At 47.8% G+C, this 16843-nt stretch overlaps 1 protein-coding gene across 17 annotated transcripts in view; it reads left to right on the forward strand.

Moving 5' to 3' along the window:
- The window catches only part of NFIA (nuclear factor I A), a 348955-nt gene that overhangs the window by 100457 nt on the left and 231655 nt on the right, over positions 1 to 16843 (forward strand). For all 17 annotated transcript variants that reach the window (XM_035333978.1, XM_035333984.1, XM_035333977.1 and 14 more), the window contains exon 2: positions 4247 to 4778. In XM_035333978.1, the coding sequence (XP_035189869.1) occupies positions 4247 to 4778 (532 nt within the window). The remainder of the gene's footprint in view (positions 1 to 4246; positions 4779 to 16843) is intronic.

Raw genomic sequence — 16843 nt, forward strand, 5'->3', positions numbered from 1 at the left:
CCCCCCCCACCCGGCCGCCCCGTCGGGGCGCCCCGCTCGCAGCCCGGAGCCGCCGCTGCCCGCCCGGAGTCTCAAGCCCGCAGGGGGGGAACGGGGCCGGGGGGCACTTTGCAGGGCACGGGGCTGCGGCTCCGAGCAAGGGCCCGGCCAAACTTCGCTCCTCTCGCAGCCAGCTCCGGGCTCCGACAGCCCCGGGGCTGCAGGGGGGGAGCGCAGCGCCCTGCCCGGGGGCACCGGGCATCGTCACCTCTCCCCGGCCCCACCGGGGCTCCTCGCCCTCGGTAGGCCCAGTTGCACACGAAGGGGAGAAAATAAAAGCCACGGGCCCGTTGCTCGCTGTCTCCGTTCCCCCCCTCCTCTATTTTTTTTTCTACCCCCCAAAAAAAAAGCCCAGACAAAAGCCAGCAGCGCTGCCGGTTGTGCAAATCTCGCATTCTTGTTGCACATTTGAAAAAAGTAAGGCGAGGATTAGAGGCCTCCTGACAAACTCTTCCCTCGGAAGGATCAGTTAGGTGATTCTGTCATTTTCGGTGGAAAAAGGGGGCAAGTCCCTGCCAATTGCAAGCAATTTGCTATTTTCCCTTTCGGGACTCCTAGGAGCTCTTAGCGATAGGAGTTTTGGAAGGGGGATTTTTTTGTTGCTGTTAAGTTTGGGTTCAGATTTAAAGGGAAAGCTTTAGAAAGTGGGTTAGAAAAGGAAAACAAACAGAAATCATAGTTAAGAGCGTATTTATCCAAGCACTGTAACTGAAATGGCATGAGCATTTTGTAGCAACTGTCAGGAAAATCTAAACATCGTTCCATTTACATATCTGCTGCAGATCTAGGGACGAGTTGGGGAACATATGCACATCTCCTAATAGATTTACAAGCAAATGGATTGTAAAAATATTAACAAGGGTCGCTGTAGCTGGCTTAATTTCAAAAAGATCAGCTCAAATATATTGTTTCAAAAGACTCCTCTGCAGCGTTACATTATGGCGAGCCTCCTCTGTCGGGTTTTGGGGCTCTTTTGTCGTGCTTTTTTTGCACCTTTCTGCAGAGCAGCCGAGACTTGCGGCGCGAGCAGACGCAGAATCGTGCGGCCCAAATTCGAGGTGCTGCCTAGGAGCAGGCAGCGCTCTGCGGAGCTGTGCCCTCCAACTTTGGGCAGTATCGCAGAGAAAACTTTCTCTTTATTCTCGCTTTGCCAGTTTTCCCGTGCCTTTTATTTTTAGGTGACCCATCAGGCGCCGAGGGGGGAAAGCAAACGTCTTTATCAAATACTCTGAAAGTTTCCCTTAGAGCTAACTTGGGGAAAGGCAAAGATCATCTCCTTTTTGCACGAGTTTCTTAAAATCCGTGTGTTTTGCAGCGAGGCTGCAGACAAGTCTGCACATCTGTTAGCACACTTGCATTGACACATTTCCAAAACTTTTTTTTTTTTTTTTCTGTAATAACACTGAAATAAATAATTGCATTGTGCAGGAACCGCTCCCCCCCCTCCCCGCTTCCAGCACAATTTGTTTGATCCGTCCTGAGTGCTTTTATTTCCACTTCGCCCCTGCTAATATCTCGACGCCGAGATTTCGGCGGCGCGCTTTTACGGAGGACCGTGTCGAGGAAGACAGTTTGAAAGTTAGTCTGTTTATGAGTCATTAACCTTTTCTCGCCGTACACCATTTTGAAAAGACACATTGGAGCCTGGCACGGACGTGCTCACCTCGAGCCGAGCAGCGCCGCTTCTCATTTACTTCAGCCATGGGACCGCTTCCGAGCAGACCCTGGCTGCACACCGAAGCATACCTTTTTTTTTTTTTTTTTTTCTCTTTTCATTTTTTTTTATCCCCAGATCTTTTAAAAGTTTTTTTTCTCTCTCTCTCTTTTTTTTTTTTTTTCCTTCGGGTGTTGCTTTTACCTCCCCGTTCAGGTTCACGCCGTAGAAATCGGCTTTAGCGCAGGTTAAAGCAGCTCGCTCTTGGATAGCATCCAGCGTCGAGCCAAAAAAGTCCCGAGCACATGAGATCAGTCAGGACAAAGCACTGCTTAAAGCAAAAAAGTTAAAATATTTCAGGATATACCAGGACGTGTTCAGAAACCATTAATGCTTAAAGCAATCCCCTGCCTCATTGTAGGTCCGTCCAGCGTCTGCTGTGTGTACCTTAGCAGATAAACTTGGCCTCGACAAAAGGCCTTTTTTCCTCCGTGGCTCCCTCCGAGCGGGGCAGGGGAAGGACAGGAGGGAGCAGAAGTGTGGATTTATTATTTTTAATAGCTCGCAGGGACCTGGAGTTTTCATCTTTCTTTCCTGCGAGAGCTCTTTCTCGGGGGGGGAGAGCAGCTCCATGTGCTCTGATTGTGCCTTCTCCCACTTTTCGAATCTACCGACTGCAAACTCGCAGCAATCTCTCTCTTTTTTTTTTTTTTTCCTAAACTTTGCTGAAATTTGAAACTAAGATCTCTTCCAGTAGAGGAGGGGAGTAAGAAAAAAAAAAAAAAAAAAAAGGAATGTGTCAATCATTGGAGTGATTTATTTTATTTTACCTGCTTAGGTTTTAATAATCATCCCTAGTACTTGTGATTGCTGCCGCGCTGCTGCTGTGCTATGATGAAATATATTATGCCATTTGGGGCAGTTTCTAACAATCTGTGTTTAAAATGAAAATAAATGCTGCAAAACTACATACAGATTTAGGTATTTACAATCTTAGGGCCTCTCAGAATAAGTGCAGTGAAACCTTTTGGGAAGCCAATAGAAGCCCTTGAATTATGACAGGATTTTGCTGCTGGGTATTTCTACTATCGATTCCTCAATTTTTCATAATTTTTTGCAAAGAAAATGTAAGTTAAAATAAGGTACTGAAAGGACGTGAGATGTCTGCTTTAGTAATATTTACAACAACCTGAAATGATTTGGGTAGGAAACGCACTCCATGGGATAATTAAAAAAAAAAAAAAGTTAGTTAAGCTGAAAAATCCCCAGTGTTGTCTTGCAAGATTAAGCACTGGTTGCCTTTCGCCATGCTGGGGGAAACGTTGTACAAATTACTTTTATTTTCCCCCCCTGGAGGGCCCAATCCTGAGGCGTGGAGGCGCTCGGCCTCTGGAAGCAGGGCCGGCCCTGCACGCGGCGCTGGATCAGGCCCCGCAGGCTCTGTACGGCCCCGCGTGCACCGTGATACGTGTATGTGTTTATTGTTTTGTTTTTTGTTTGTTTGTTTATTTATTTATTTATTTTTACAAAAAAAAGGGGGGGGGTCTTTCTTGCATTTTTTTAACGTCAGCATAATTTAAATCGTGGTTACTTTCGTGTCGAGGAGAGGGGGTGATCTCTAGCACGTCGTCACACAAAACAAGCAGTGTCTCTGGATGGCAGAAGTAACTCCCCAAGTACGGCATTTTCTTTTTAAATATGTGAAAATATGACCCAGCGTGTTTAAAAAAAAAATAAAAAAGTAATTCTTGGCCTATTTGCACAAGTCGCGCTAAGGTTTTCTGTCACCGCAATGGTCGATTTTTCAGGTGTCCTTTTTATTTTATAGAAAGTTTGTTGTGTTTCGATACACTTTAATATCAGATTTATTTATTTTTTCACAGAATATAATCCTAACTTTTTTTTTTTTTTAAATAAAACTTTGTGTTTTCTAAGATTTTTGCATTAGTGACTGCCGAGCAGGCGGGATAAATGTGCGGACGGCCCGCGGTACTTTCTCCTCCCTGTATGGTTTGGGAAGCAGAGAGAAAAGCTCCCTGCATTGTATTCCTATATGCAGCTGTATCGGCACGTTACCATACCGCGCGCTGCTATTTCCAAATATATCTTCGGGAAAGTTTTACACTACTTTAGACTTCCCCATACAAACATTGATTGGCATCCAAATGTTTAGAATTTGCCAAATTGGCGGGCATACGCTGGCTACACCGCAAGCAGCGGGGTCAGGGAGAGAGCAAAGGGAGATACGCGCTCCGCGAATGGGCTCAGGTCCCCGCGCCGCAGCCTGGCTGTTGGCTTTTAACTCATTCTCCCCTTTTTTTAAAGAAACCCGAAGTTCGGGAGGAGGGCCCGATCCTTGCCCCATCGCCACCCCGTCTCGAGTGGCCGCCCGCTTTTCCGAGGGTCGGGGCGAGGAGCGGGGGCAGCCGTCGGTGGGCCGGGGGGAGACGGCCGAGTGCGGCCGTAATTCTCACCTTCCTCCCGTCCGGAGGCTTTCGTCGGGCTTTGTGGGTGGTTTTGCGTGACACCGACGCTTCTCTGTGACTTTTTCAGGATGAATTTCATCCCTTCATCGAAGCACTTCTGCCTCACGTCCGAGCGTTTGCGTACACGTGGTTCAACCTGCAAGCCCGAAAAAGAAAATACTTCAAAAAACATGAGAAACGCATGTCAAAAGAGGAAGAGAGAGCCGTGAAGGACGAACTGCTAAGTGAAAAACCCGAGGTAAAGCAAAAATGGGCATCCAGACTTCTGGCAAAGCTCCGGAAAGATATCAGGCCTGAATTTCGGGAGGATTTTGTTCTCACAGTCACAGGAAAAAAGCCTCCGTGTTGCGTCCTTTCCAATCCAGACCAGAAGGGCAAGATGAGAAGAATTGACTGCCTTCGCCAGGCAGATAAGGTCTGGAGGTTGGACCTCGTTATGGTGATTTTATTTAAAGGTATTCCGCTCGAAAGTACTGATGGCGAGCGCCTTGTAAAGTCCCCACAGTGCTCTAACCCCGGGCTGTGCGTACAGCCCCACCATATAGGAGTTTCTGTTAAGGAACTCGATTTATATTTGGCATACTTTGTGCACGCAGCAGGTAAGTGCGTTTATATACAACTTCTCCAACTCTTCGCGTTCCTCCCGGCCTCGGCGGTTTCGGGTGCCGGGCCCCGGCCACGGCTGCATGAGCGGTGCGAGGCGGGAGGGAGCGCGGCTGCCGGCATCGCCCGGCCCCAAATTCGCCCTTTTCTCGTGCAGCTGCTTAAAAGCAGGCTCTCGTTTTCCTGGGGTTAACGGCAGTTGGGCGTTTTGGGGCATCCTTTCTCAGGTGTTATCCGGGCTTCCTATTTTCTGCGGTGGAGGGAACGCAGAGCAATTTATTTTTTAATTTTTACTGTTTAAATAAACGTTGTATGTATCAAGCTCGAGAGGGCTAGGGGTTCCCGAGGTCAGGGCTGCCAGGCATCCTCATCCACATGGGAATGCAAACCCCAAATGGGGGAAAAATTGAGAAGAGCCCCCCAGTAGGCACCCAAGGCAACTGGGTCTGGAAGGTGCCGCAAACAAATTTGGGGTCGTCATTTTGGGACAACGAGGTCAATAGCACTTAAAAAAAAAAAAAGAAAACACAACCTGAAACATCAGTTTATACACAAAAAATACGTGCAGTTCTTGAAACAAACTCCTCGTTGGGTAACATTGTGCGTGGGGAGGGCTGAAGTGTTTTGATCTGTGATGAAACTGAAAATGTTGGGGCCTCCAGCACCAAGCTCAGCCTGCCCGGGGGTTGCCTCGATGTGCTAGAGGATGTGCAGTGGGTTGGCAGGATAAAATAGTGTGGTATTGTATGTCCTTCGAGTGGTTGTATTGCAGAAAAATGTGAGCGTGTGGAGTGCTAGGCCCTGGTCTTCCTATATGGGACGTGTGTAGGGTGCATGTAGGACTGACCTGCAAGTGGAGGGGCTGGGCAGGCTGAGAGAACAAAGAAGAGGGGCGAGGGTGGGATTGTATTTGTACAGGCCACGTATATATAAATATTTATCTATAAGAAAACTTTGAGAATTGCAGCACCGGGAGTCGTCATTTTCGACACCACATTTTTTTTGAAGGGGAGCGTAGAAAGTTTTGAGCATCCCGAAGTTTTCTGCACCAGATCCCCGTGGTGCCCGTGGAGACGTGCAGCTGCGATGTTCTCGATGCAGCCTGTGCTCGGGAAGGACTTCCGAGCATCCTCGTGCCATTTCCCTCTGATAAGCTGCCAGATTTGCTTTGCACTTAGGTGCGACGCGGTTAAATCATCGTGCACGTTTCTGGCAGAAGGGAGCTAGGCAAATATTGTGGAAAGGATTTATTTGCTCTGCGATTTATTACGTGGCATGCCGGAGCAAGGATTACCGATCGTGGCTAACCAAAGGGAGAAGGGGACGGGGGGCACGGCACCAGCCGAGGAGCCGGGGGGGCTCGCTGCCCTGCTCGCCTCCGTGCCCAGAGCCGTGCTGGCAGCCCAGGCACCGCCGCCTTTCTGTTGGTTAGGTTTATTTAGGGCACGGGGCCGGTAAGTGCCGGTCCGTATTGCGTTTCCTAAATGCAGAGCAGCCTGCTGCAAAGGGCAAGGGGGTGCCAACAGAAAGCAGTGGTCTGGGGTGAGCCTGCGGGAAGCTCCCAGGGACACAGGACGGGGAGAAAAGGGAAAATCCAGGCATGCGAGTGCTGCGAGGGACCGGAGGGTTCTCTTCCTGTTACAGTAGTCAGGCGAGAGACGTTGTAAAAGTTCAATATTGTGATTAGGGATATACCATCTTATCAGCGTGCTGTTGGCAAACACTCGCCTTGATAGCGAACTCTTATTTATTTCTGCGTTCATTGTCAACAGGCACTGATTGCACTAATTGTTCTCCGGGCTAGCTGTTTGCCGTGGAAAGTTGGTGCGAGGCTTCAGATCTTTCCCCGCGGAGATTCACCGTTTTGTTCAGGCGGCAAACCCGCTTGTGCAGACCGCGCCGCTTCATATTTTGGCTGTTGTTTGCTGCTTGTTCGCAGCGCATTGTGCTCGCAGCGCACTGGTGCGTGCTGCGGCTTTGCTGCGGCACCGCGCTGCCGAGGGGGGACAGAACCATTTTTTAGGAGGTAGCACAGGGTAGCCGTCGCCTGTGTCGCTTCACAGAGGTGTGCTGGAAGCATCCTCTGTAGGCTACCTTTCCTTTTTTCCCTTTTTCCTCGCTTTTTTCCCCCCTCCGAGGTATCCCAGCAGTCTTTGTTACACCTGAACATTGGCCAAGTTGCCAGCCATTGGTTCCCGCAGACCCGCAGTAATGGCAGCTTGTGCCGTGTGCGCAACAGGAAAATTACAAAAGAAAAATATTAAGGGTCCTTTGTCTCAAACTCCATCAGAGCTGCCTCCAGAAATGTATGGACCCGTGAGCTCTGAGGAGGATGTCGCCAGCACAGATATTAGGTAGGCTGGTCAACTTACATATAGCGGATTTGACAAGCATCTGCTATAGTACAGAAGATTTGTAAACACTAAACAATGTTTTTACCTCCTTAAAAGTTTTGAGAAGTTGCCAGTATTGGCAGGAGGCACAGACTCCAAAACGTGCTTGAAGATATGTGCCAAAACCATTGTGACCTTTTCACCCATAGTGCTTGCTTCTCTTTTTCTTCTCCCTTTTTCTTTTTTTCCTCTTCTTCTTTTTGTTGGGGGGAGCATTCTCTTCCAAGATGCCTTATTCGAGATGACTTCAGCAGTGAGATCTCCCTTCCCTTCTAAACATGTACGATAATTATTGCTTTGAATCCACGCTTTTTCTTCAGTAGGCACTATCATCTGTAAGAGAACACATGTGCTCAGATTTAAATGGTGCTTCTTACAAAGCTACTGAAATCAATTATTCTCTTTAAGAACTGGCTAGAAAGAGAAAACAGAAATATGCAAATACACAAACTACATGTCATTTTTGTTAAAAAAAAAATTAAAAAAAAAAAAGGAAAGGAGAGGAAAGGAAAAGAAGATCGGTGTTTTGTGAATTAGAGGTTGACCAAAAAATGTATTGAAATTTAGAGTATTGCTCTCAGTTTGCAGTTTCTAATCTGCTTAACTAAAAGCAGGCGGCATTTTCATACCCTAAACTTGGGTTTGCTTTTTAGTTTTCACTTATTCTGTGCTTGTATCAAATGACAAGTTGGAAACCATTGTGGCAAACCGTTTTCTTTGTGGGAGTCAAACAGTAAAGCTAATTTATGGCCAGTCCTTTACCAGATGATCTGTATCAGAATCTACAATATACTAGGCACGTGGCAAGGTCACAATTTAAGTTGTTAAGGTCACAACCTTAGCCACCAGGCATTTGACCTTTTAGATAAAGTTAACCTTTGTTCATTAGTAGGCACTCAACCGAGAACTTTCTGGAGTTTTTTACTGCTTTGGAGTTCCTTCTGCTAATGTGATCAGATTGGAGGAAAGATTTGCGATGGAAGTAGTTAAATTTTGTGAAAGGTCACAGTTTTTAGAGACTCCGTCAGTGGGCAGAGCTGGATGGCAGGCGACAGGAATTGACACTGCAATGCCCAATTTATTTATTTATTTATTTATTTATTTATTTTTACATACCTCGTTACATGCTTTGGGCGAGAGTTGAGCTAGCCACATATTTGTGGCGGAGAAAATCTCTTAATCTTTTGGGCAGGTGTTTAAGAACGTGAAATTTTAGTAAAATCAGGGAATGGCTTTTTATTTAAGTGAGCTATTTTTTCTGATTCTCTTAATATTTAGAACGGGAGTCAGAGAAGAAGCAAGAAGTCAGCCTTATTCCTGCGACTGTGAAAATTTACTTAGGGTCTAAATATGCTCTATGGCCAATTGCCTGGGTAATAGTATATAACGCACGACCTTGAACTTTAGGCAGGCCCACTTGAAGTTCCAAGTGGCAGATTTAAAATATTTCTACTTTGACCATCACAAAGACGCCCCGGTCGAAATAACGTGAAGATTGGTTAATAAAACACACAACTGCAGCTAGTCAAAATACCCACGGAGGTATCACTTAGCCCCGCGTCCGAAAGGTACATCACACTTTGCACCGTAATCTTTTAGTACAATTGTTATTGATTGTTGCTGCATTAATCCCGCTAATGGCCGGTCCGGCGCGTTGCAGCGGTGTGAGAGGTGTTCTGACAATACCGTACATCACGGAAAGAGCTGTCGCAGCGTCTCCAGCTCCTGCGATCTGCTTTGCAAAAGTCTGGCGTTCGGCTGTGGAAACTATTGCCGGCTCATATAGAACGCACACCATATTGTTTACTTAATTACGCCGTAGCGGAGGCTCATTTTTAATTATTTAGATAACTTCCTCGCTTTGCTGTGATAGCACATTTATTATTTAATTTAAAATCAAAAGGGCCGCGCTACTGTTAGTTTTTGATGCATTTTACTTTTGTTTTGGCTACGTTATTGTCATTCCTTCATACAGTAATCCAGATAGCCGTGATATGCAGATTGGCCAGATGGTCATGTTAACAGATTGAGAACCCACTTCCCACTGCTAAAGAGCAGGTGTAAGATCAGTGCTTTTTTTTTTTTTTTTTTTTTTTTTTTTTTTTTTCCTCCCAAGTTTCAACCAAAATGCTCTTTAGACAGCTCGTAATGGTAGTTAAAAAGGGGCACATTTCAAATGGTGTTTGTTCTGTGAAGATAATATGTAATATATATGTCGTTTTTACACGTATCTGAAGACTTTTAAAGCAAACGTGACACTTCCTTCTTATATAAGGCTTTTGAAAGCATAATTCCAATACATGGCTGTTCCAGCACACATCAGAAATGGTCTTTAAAGTTTTGTTTGTGATGTTAATAGTCCCTGTGCATTTCTACGGAACACACGGATTGCATTTACTTTTTCCAAAAAATGTTCAGCCAGCTTTGCAGCAAGTACTTCATACGTGTTCTGTGTGCTGGGCTCCCTGTGCATGTCCGGGGGAATCTGAACAATTTGGTATTCGGATGAGATCTGGGGACTCATAGCGTGGTTTTTTGTTTGTTTGTTTGTTTTTCCATTCATTTTGGCCATTGTGAGATGTGTATAAATTTAAAGAAAAAAAAAAGTGAAATTAGGTTGTCCCATGGCTTTTCTGCCCTCAAGGAAAAGGCAGATTTTGCATTACTGCAGAAGGCTGGTAAAAGGGTCCCGTACAATGCCGGTGCTGGAAGCCTGCATCTGTATCCCACTTGGAAGTGGATGTGGGAGATGCAAGCTGCAGCTCCTCGGCACCCCTAGCTCCCCGTACCCACCCATCGCCGGCGCGCATCCAGCTGCACGGCAATTACACGCCCTGCGTGGCGCAGAAAGATATCTCCATCTATCGACACGTTCTGTTTCGGGGAGTGGGGCTGACGGCTTTCTGCAGGGCAGGAGATGACAGAAGCAGGATTTAGGTCGGGACAACTGCGCTCCTTGTGCCGTTGTAACCGAGCCGGTGAGTATCCGTGATAATGCGGACACTAACTGGTGCGGCACTCCGGACGGTCTGCTCCATCACGAACCCCTGGCAGGAGTTCAGTCATGTGGTTTAGCTTTCCCCTTTCTCCAACAACAACAACAGCAACAACAAATAAACAGTGGATGAAGACATGTGCAATCTGCCCAGGATGTTTTCCAGGTGATGGGTTAGGCTGGGAACGGCCTGCTGTTTCCGTGCCTTCCTGCCCAGGCGGGGCCGGAGGTGCAGGGCTGGGAGAAGCCCTTGGATGGAAGTCGGCACATACGGAGCAGTGAGGTTTGTGTGTTGGTGAGAGAGTTACCCAATGCTGCTGGCTTGTCTACAAGCGACTGCACTTTTATATTTCCCTTCTTTTCCACCCAATGATGAATAGCATTAATTTAGATCTATTTAAGGCGAGTGTGGGAGAAACCACAATCTTTGTTGTGGTCACTGCTGTACACAGCGGGGCTGAATGTTTCTCTTGGTTGAGGCCTCAAAGCTGAATCTGGAGAACCCAAAACATCATGTCAGCTTTTCAAACCCTTCAAAGAGACACTGGAATCCTAATTGTTCATAAAACCCACTATTTATTATTATGATTATGTATTTTCAATGTTTCTCTCCATTCGGATGTAAAGGAAAGGGCATCCCTCGCGTTGCCTGCCTGGAGCTGCTCTGCAGCTCCTCCTCCCCTCAGCACTTCCACTTCACCGTAGCGGCCCAGGCAGCCACAACCAGCAGACAAAACCCAGCTCTCCCAACCCTCAGCCCTCCTCCGAGGGGCTGTGCTCGGCCACGTGCACCCCAGAGCACGGCCCCCCGGGGGTGTCGGCCGTGGGGGCTCGGGGACCGTCCTGTGTGGGGCTGCTGCTGGGGTGCCGCGGGCCCGGTGCTGCCCCCGCCGCCGCTCAGCCCGGCGTGGGCAGGAGCTTGAGCCGCAGATTAAATTACAGGCTGTAAATTCAGGGCAAATTATTTTAGCCTCCTAACAGCAACCGACCCTGCGTGTTTCCTTATGATGGCAAGGACTCTGGCTAGAGGAGAGTTGTTGGTGGGGCTGAATCGCTTGGGCTTTTTTGTCTATGTGGTGTTCTTTACTTCATGCATTTTATCTGTGGTTATTGTTAATTAACGGTAACCACCAAAATGATGGCTTGATAACACCCGATGTACAGGAGAACTTTGAGCCACTTACTGGGTGGGAGCATTTAGTGTGACAGCCCAGTGAGTCCCCTCACCACACTGTAGTCCAGCTGGAAGAGATAACAGTATATTTATATGTTTTTGGGGAGCCTCTCTAGCCCTGTGGCTCCACGTGTGTGTCAGGGGATGGGTTTGGGTGGGCGAGCTCAGCCCTGTGCAGAGGCCTGGCAGTCGGGCACGCAGCAGGAGGACATGGCTGCCGCGGGGCAGGTCCGTGCCCGCGAGGTGCTTGGGGGCCTCCATTTTGTGTGCCAGGCTCGGGTGTGCGAGTGCAAAATGGAGAACGGAGCAGGCCTGCTTTGTTTTTGGTGAGCTGGGCTTTGCCCGCTGGATGGGGAAGGTGGGCTGGTGCTGGCCTGGTTGCTGAGGCTCTTGGAGCGTAGGGAAACCTTAGATTTTTAAGAAAAGATTGTGAATCTTAGGCTCTTTTTAGAGCTGGGTCTGTCCTGCGCGCTCGCGCCTATGGAATAGGAGCTGGCAGGCTGCTTGCTTGCTTTTTCGCATTCGGGAAAAGTGCCCGTAGCCAAGCATGGGGACTTTTGTTGCCTTTGGTCCCTGCACCCCCTCAGAGGGCACACAAGCCCTTTGGCGAGGCCCGGGAGGGGTGTCCCAAGGGTGTACATCCATGGGTTCCTCCTGGGGGTGCCGCTCTCTTCTCCAGGCCCTTCGTGTCCACCCAGCGAGGCGGCCCTCGGGACAGTGCAGAGGGCCCCGGGCAGGCATTTCTTCTTCCCCGTGGGCTTTGGTGCACGTCCGTGCCATCGGATTAGCAAGATAAAATCAAGACGGATTTAATGACATGCTATTCTGAAAGTTTCCTGGACTTCATTGTTCATAACTTGGACCCGGATCGGGTTATTTACACATGAGGATTAAAAAGCTGCAAACAACTGTGTGATTTTGGGGCTGAAAGCAATTAGCATATGTGGGCAGGAGGATACACTGCATGTCTGCGTTCCTTTAAAATATAAATCACAGTTATTTAATTATCTTTTGAGAGGGCAGATTTAAGGATATACTGCAAAATGCATTACCTATTATACCAACATGATAATCTTATTAACCTTGCTTTCTACTTTTTAATTTTATTGTGCACCCTGTATAACTCTTACGATATCAGAAATAATTACTTGGAGAATACATGATGTCAGAGGTCCGATATGACATTTATCTTCACAAGTGAGGAGACGGCTCTCTTGTGCATTGCATAACAGCATGGCAGGCATCAGATGGGGCCAACACCACAGAAAGGAAGCAAGATAAATATCATCAGATGTTATTTCATGTATGTGCGTGCTTTTGCAGATTTGTGTTATAGCTGAAGGCCAGCTTGACCAAACTTACTGAAATTTAGCATCCACGGGCCTCCCCAGGCTCCTTGCAGTATAAAGGCTGAACGCTATACTTGGATTTACAACACAATGCTCTTAGGTGAGCCGGTATTTCAGGGCAGCTCTGTATATTCAGCCCCAATCCACCCAGTTGGATCTGCTGTTAAAACCGTGCTGTCCATCCCATTCATCCTAAGGGCAGTGCCCGTCTCTTTTTCTGTCCTTCTCTCCTGATGTGTGATATGTGTTGATATTTCCCCCTTATTTTGTGAGGGAATGGGTGAGGGTGATGGGTGAGGGGAAACAAATGCCATAATAATATCCCTTTTCAGAAGAATATAGTTTAATTTTGTGTGTGCGTGCAGCAGCTGCCATTGGCAAGCTGTCGTCTTTGTTGCCATGGGCTTTTTTTTTTTGCATGCGTGCCAGAACATGATTGGATGTTTCAGCATGTTCATGTTTTGGGGTGAGATATATCTGTAGTGAATCACAGAATTATCATTGGATTGGTGGGTTTCCAAGGCAGGATTATTCAGCCAGGTGAGCTGATGGCGTTGGAGAGAGCTGCACGAGCCTGGTACCTGGTGGCTGTTTGGTCAGGTCAACAGTATAAAACTTGCTGGCGCTCCAGATTTTTCGATGGTGTAAAAAGGTCATTCAAAACTACCGCTGTGTGAGCGCTTTGTGCACGGGAGGACGTGTCGTGGAGGTGTCCTCCAGCAGGACGCCCAGCGGGCACACCAGCAAGGCCACCAGCATTAGCTGGGGTGGTTTTGCCCTGCTCTTCTCACCTCACTCTGGCCGATGCCGCGGGGCTCTGCATGCCGGGTCAGTGGCACCAGGGACTTTGTGCTCTCTGAGACCCCAGCCAGTGATGCACAGCTCTGCGGCAGTCTCCGGGGCAGGGCTTGCTGTGCTTTTGTGGAAGGATCACACCTTTCCATGGGACATAAAACCAATGCGGCATTGCCTCCAAGAGCTGCGGGTTGCAGCAAATCCTCCTGACCCTGCCACCGCGGCACTGTGCCATGACCACAGAGATGTAGTTATTTTTCCTGCTCTTTGGTTCCATCCATTTGTCATATTAATAACGTGCTCATAGCATCAGTATCTAAACAAAGAGTGAAACCTGCTTTGCACCATCCTCTGCGATGCACATATCCCTCCTAGTCCCAGCCATCGTCACCCAGCACTAAGGTACATGGGAGTGCAGTGGTGCTCATCAGCCTGGGATGCCTGCAGGCACCATCCCTCGGTGCAAAATGCGATTGCAAGCTCAGGAAATATTGCACAGGGAGGCATCTCCATACATCCCTCCGGGCTTGGGCCAGTCCTGAACTGGGACCGTGGGCAAAGGGGAAGTTTGCAGGGTGAGTGCAGGCGGCTTGCACAGCCTGCAGAAGATTTCAGGGCGAAGAACTGAATGCAAAGCGGGGTGTTGAGACAGCTTTATTCATGTTGTGTTTTTCTGCGTCTACAGATTTAGTCTTGTGTGTGAGGTACAGATAATGAGCTGCATGAGCTTTGTAATAAACAGCGCGTCTGGTTAAATTACCGTCGGAATATTTTTGTGTTTAAAGCCAGTGCATGTGTTACAAAATACCTTGTAACGCACTGAATGAACACGGATGAACCCCTGTGAAGGTATCAAAAGACAAGTTAGATAGTTACTACGTTTATTGTCAAGATGAACACTTACTGGAGATTTTAATACAGAAATACGTTGTCAATCAGATTTCATCCTAAGGATATTCACTGAAATTCTTGTCTGATCATTTTACCCAGTACGGCTTTAATTTGATATGGAAGGAAACAGCCAAATCCCTCAGTGATGCTGGAAACTTAGGGTAAAATTTAAATGTAATTCACTTTTTTTTTTTTTTTTTTAAGGCAGCGTAGTTTCAAGTAAATTAGAAGAATGAATTCTTTGTATCAGGATGCTTTTCTAAAGCACAGCTAGTGTAGTGATCCCTTGCAGGGAGGGATAGCCACTGCAATGCTTGTATTGTGTGATGACAAGGACTTTTCCTGACGCGATGAGGACTTCATTTAAAACAGCCAACAAACCAATCTACATTTGCTTCGGTGTTAAAAAGTTAAAAGCAGTTGTTGCAGAGCTAGAAAGCAAATCCCGCAGTGTTTTATTTTAAAACTCCACAAACAGCTTGCCTGGCTGTGGGGGGATCAACCTTGACAGCGGCCAAACCCTCGCGAGTGTAGGTTGGGTATTGCTGGAACAGCTGGAAAAAATACAGGGCAGTCGGGTAAGAAGGGGGATTTTTGTGGTCAAGATGTGTGCGTGGGTATTTTCTTTTTCTCCCATAGAGAAGGACATCAGCTTCAACAGCTCTGATTTGGGTTGTTCCTAGGCAGATGCAGTTATAAACACCCACCTGGGGAGCTCGGTGTTGTTTGGGGATGGACACCCACACCCTAAAAGTGCATCCTCAAGGTGTCTGCTCTTTCTACTATCAGTACATGAGCGTAATGTATAGGTGAAATAATCCACTCAAAGCCTGCTTTAAACAGGGACACGGTTTCATTTTCTGGTCAGAAGCTAGAGTTCAAAATCACAATGGAGATTTTGAGAGTGAATGAGTTTTTTTCTGCATGCACGGCCTTTTGGAATAAACCCGTTTACAAAAAAGTGAAGTTTTGTGTCCCAGCAGCGCCCAGGCCGGGACACGAAGCCCCAGGAGGGGGACAGCACGAGCAGAGGTCCCCGTCCCGGCGCTAGGCTTGGTTCTCTGTCCTCGTGCCAGCGAGGAATCCCCAGACGAGTTTTGTGCGGGCTCGTCGCCCTTGCTGGGACCTCTCTGCAAGCAGGGCTGGGACCTGAGGACAATTTGCTGTGCGCGTCTGCACGCCGCGGGGTGGGACAGCATGGCAAGAGTAGCTACGTGGAGCTTTCACCGGTAAAGCTCAGCGCTGGTGGGGTGCTCGGTGCCCTCGTGTCACAGCCAGGAGCAGGGCTGGGCGCAGGGAAGCTGCCAGAGCCGGCGGTGCAGAGTCAGGAGTCACGGGGCGTTCGTAGAAAAGAGTGGGAGTCCGAAAGGAAAGCGGGATGTTTGTGCACGCCGCTCTGCAGTACGGGGCGGCGGTACCTCCGGGTTGGAAAGTCTGCTTCGAGAGCCTCGGGAAGCTTTCTGTGGTCACACAAGCAATACTTAACGTTAATAATATTTCCTCGGTAAGAGGGGTGAAGGATTTCCCAGGCCGCCTCGCCTGTGTTTTCGCACAAGCTTTGTTTGCCGTAGCAGCTTTTCAAGGGAACTTTTCAGCTCCGCGCTGGACGCACGGGGGCCGCCTGCACGGCTCTCGGATGGGTCGATGGGCACGAAGGCATTTAACATTTTAATTGCCTCCCTGTCCTGATTGCCGGGATGACCTGTTTGTTTGGATTATATCTCTTTTTCGTCTTTTTTTTTTTAAAAAAAAAAAAGAAAAAAAAGAAAACAAAGGAAGTACAGTGCTGCGCACAGAACAGTTATTAAAAACAGTTGGGAAGCATATAAAAGGTACTGTTTGTGTGAGAAACGGGACAGCTGTGATGGTCTATTGGGAAAGTGTGTACAGATGGTGGTAGGGAGGGGAATGATGACTACATGGCTGATAAATGAAATACAAAAAGCATTAAATTGGTGATCTTTTTAAAGAGTACATTTTTGGTTAGCATTTTTGGTGCATCATTAGGGCTCTTTGTCTGCCTCTTATTTAGCCAGGAAGTGCGACGATCTTCACACATTTGTGGCTCTGATTTTGTTTACAAATAAGGAGTCTGTTTAATAAATTACATACCACGGAATTATTAAAGAAGATAATTAAGCGCAGGGTTTTCACTACGTTGGGCATGGTGCGGGATCGTCCCAAAGACCTCACAATACCACAAATGCGGTTGGGCGTGAATTAGTTACAGTCACACGTGGGATTTCCTGGAGCCTACACAGATTTCTTTGTTTTGCAAGAAGTGGGACCAGCGGTGCGAGCTGGGCTCGTGGAGCGAGGCTTCGGCGTTACAAACCTTCCACCAAAGGCAAAGCTTTGCACGTTTTGCCTTGGTTTTACAATGCCGGGCAGTCCTGAAGGTGGTGGCACGCGCAGGGACTGGTGCCTGGCCGCAACGTCGGGTTTTTAAACTAATCAGTGATAA

The sequence above is a fragment of the Oxyura jamaicensis genome, chromosome 8 (assembly GCF_011077185.1).
Source record: "Oxyura jamaicensis isolate SHBP4307 breed ruddy duck chromosome 8, BPBGC_Ojam_1.0, whole genome shotgun sequence".
NCBI classification, from domain to species: domain Eukaryota; kingdom Metazoa; phylum Chordata; class Aves; order Anseriformes; family Anatidae; genus Oxyura; species Oxyura jamaicensis.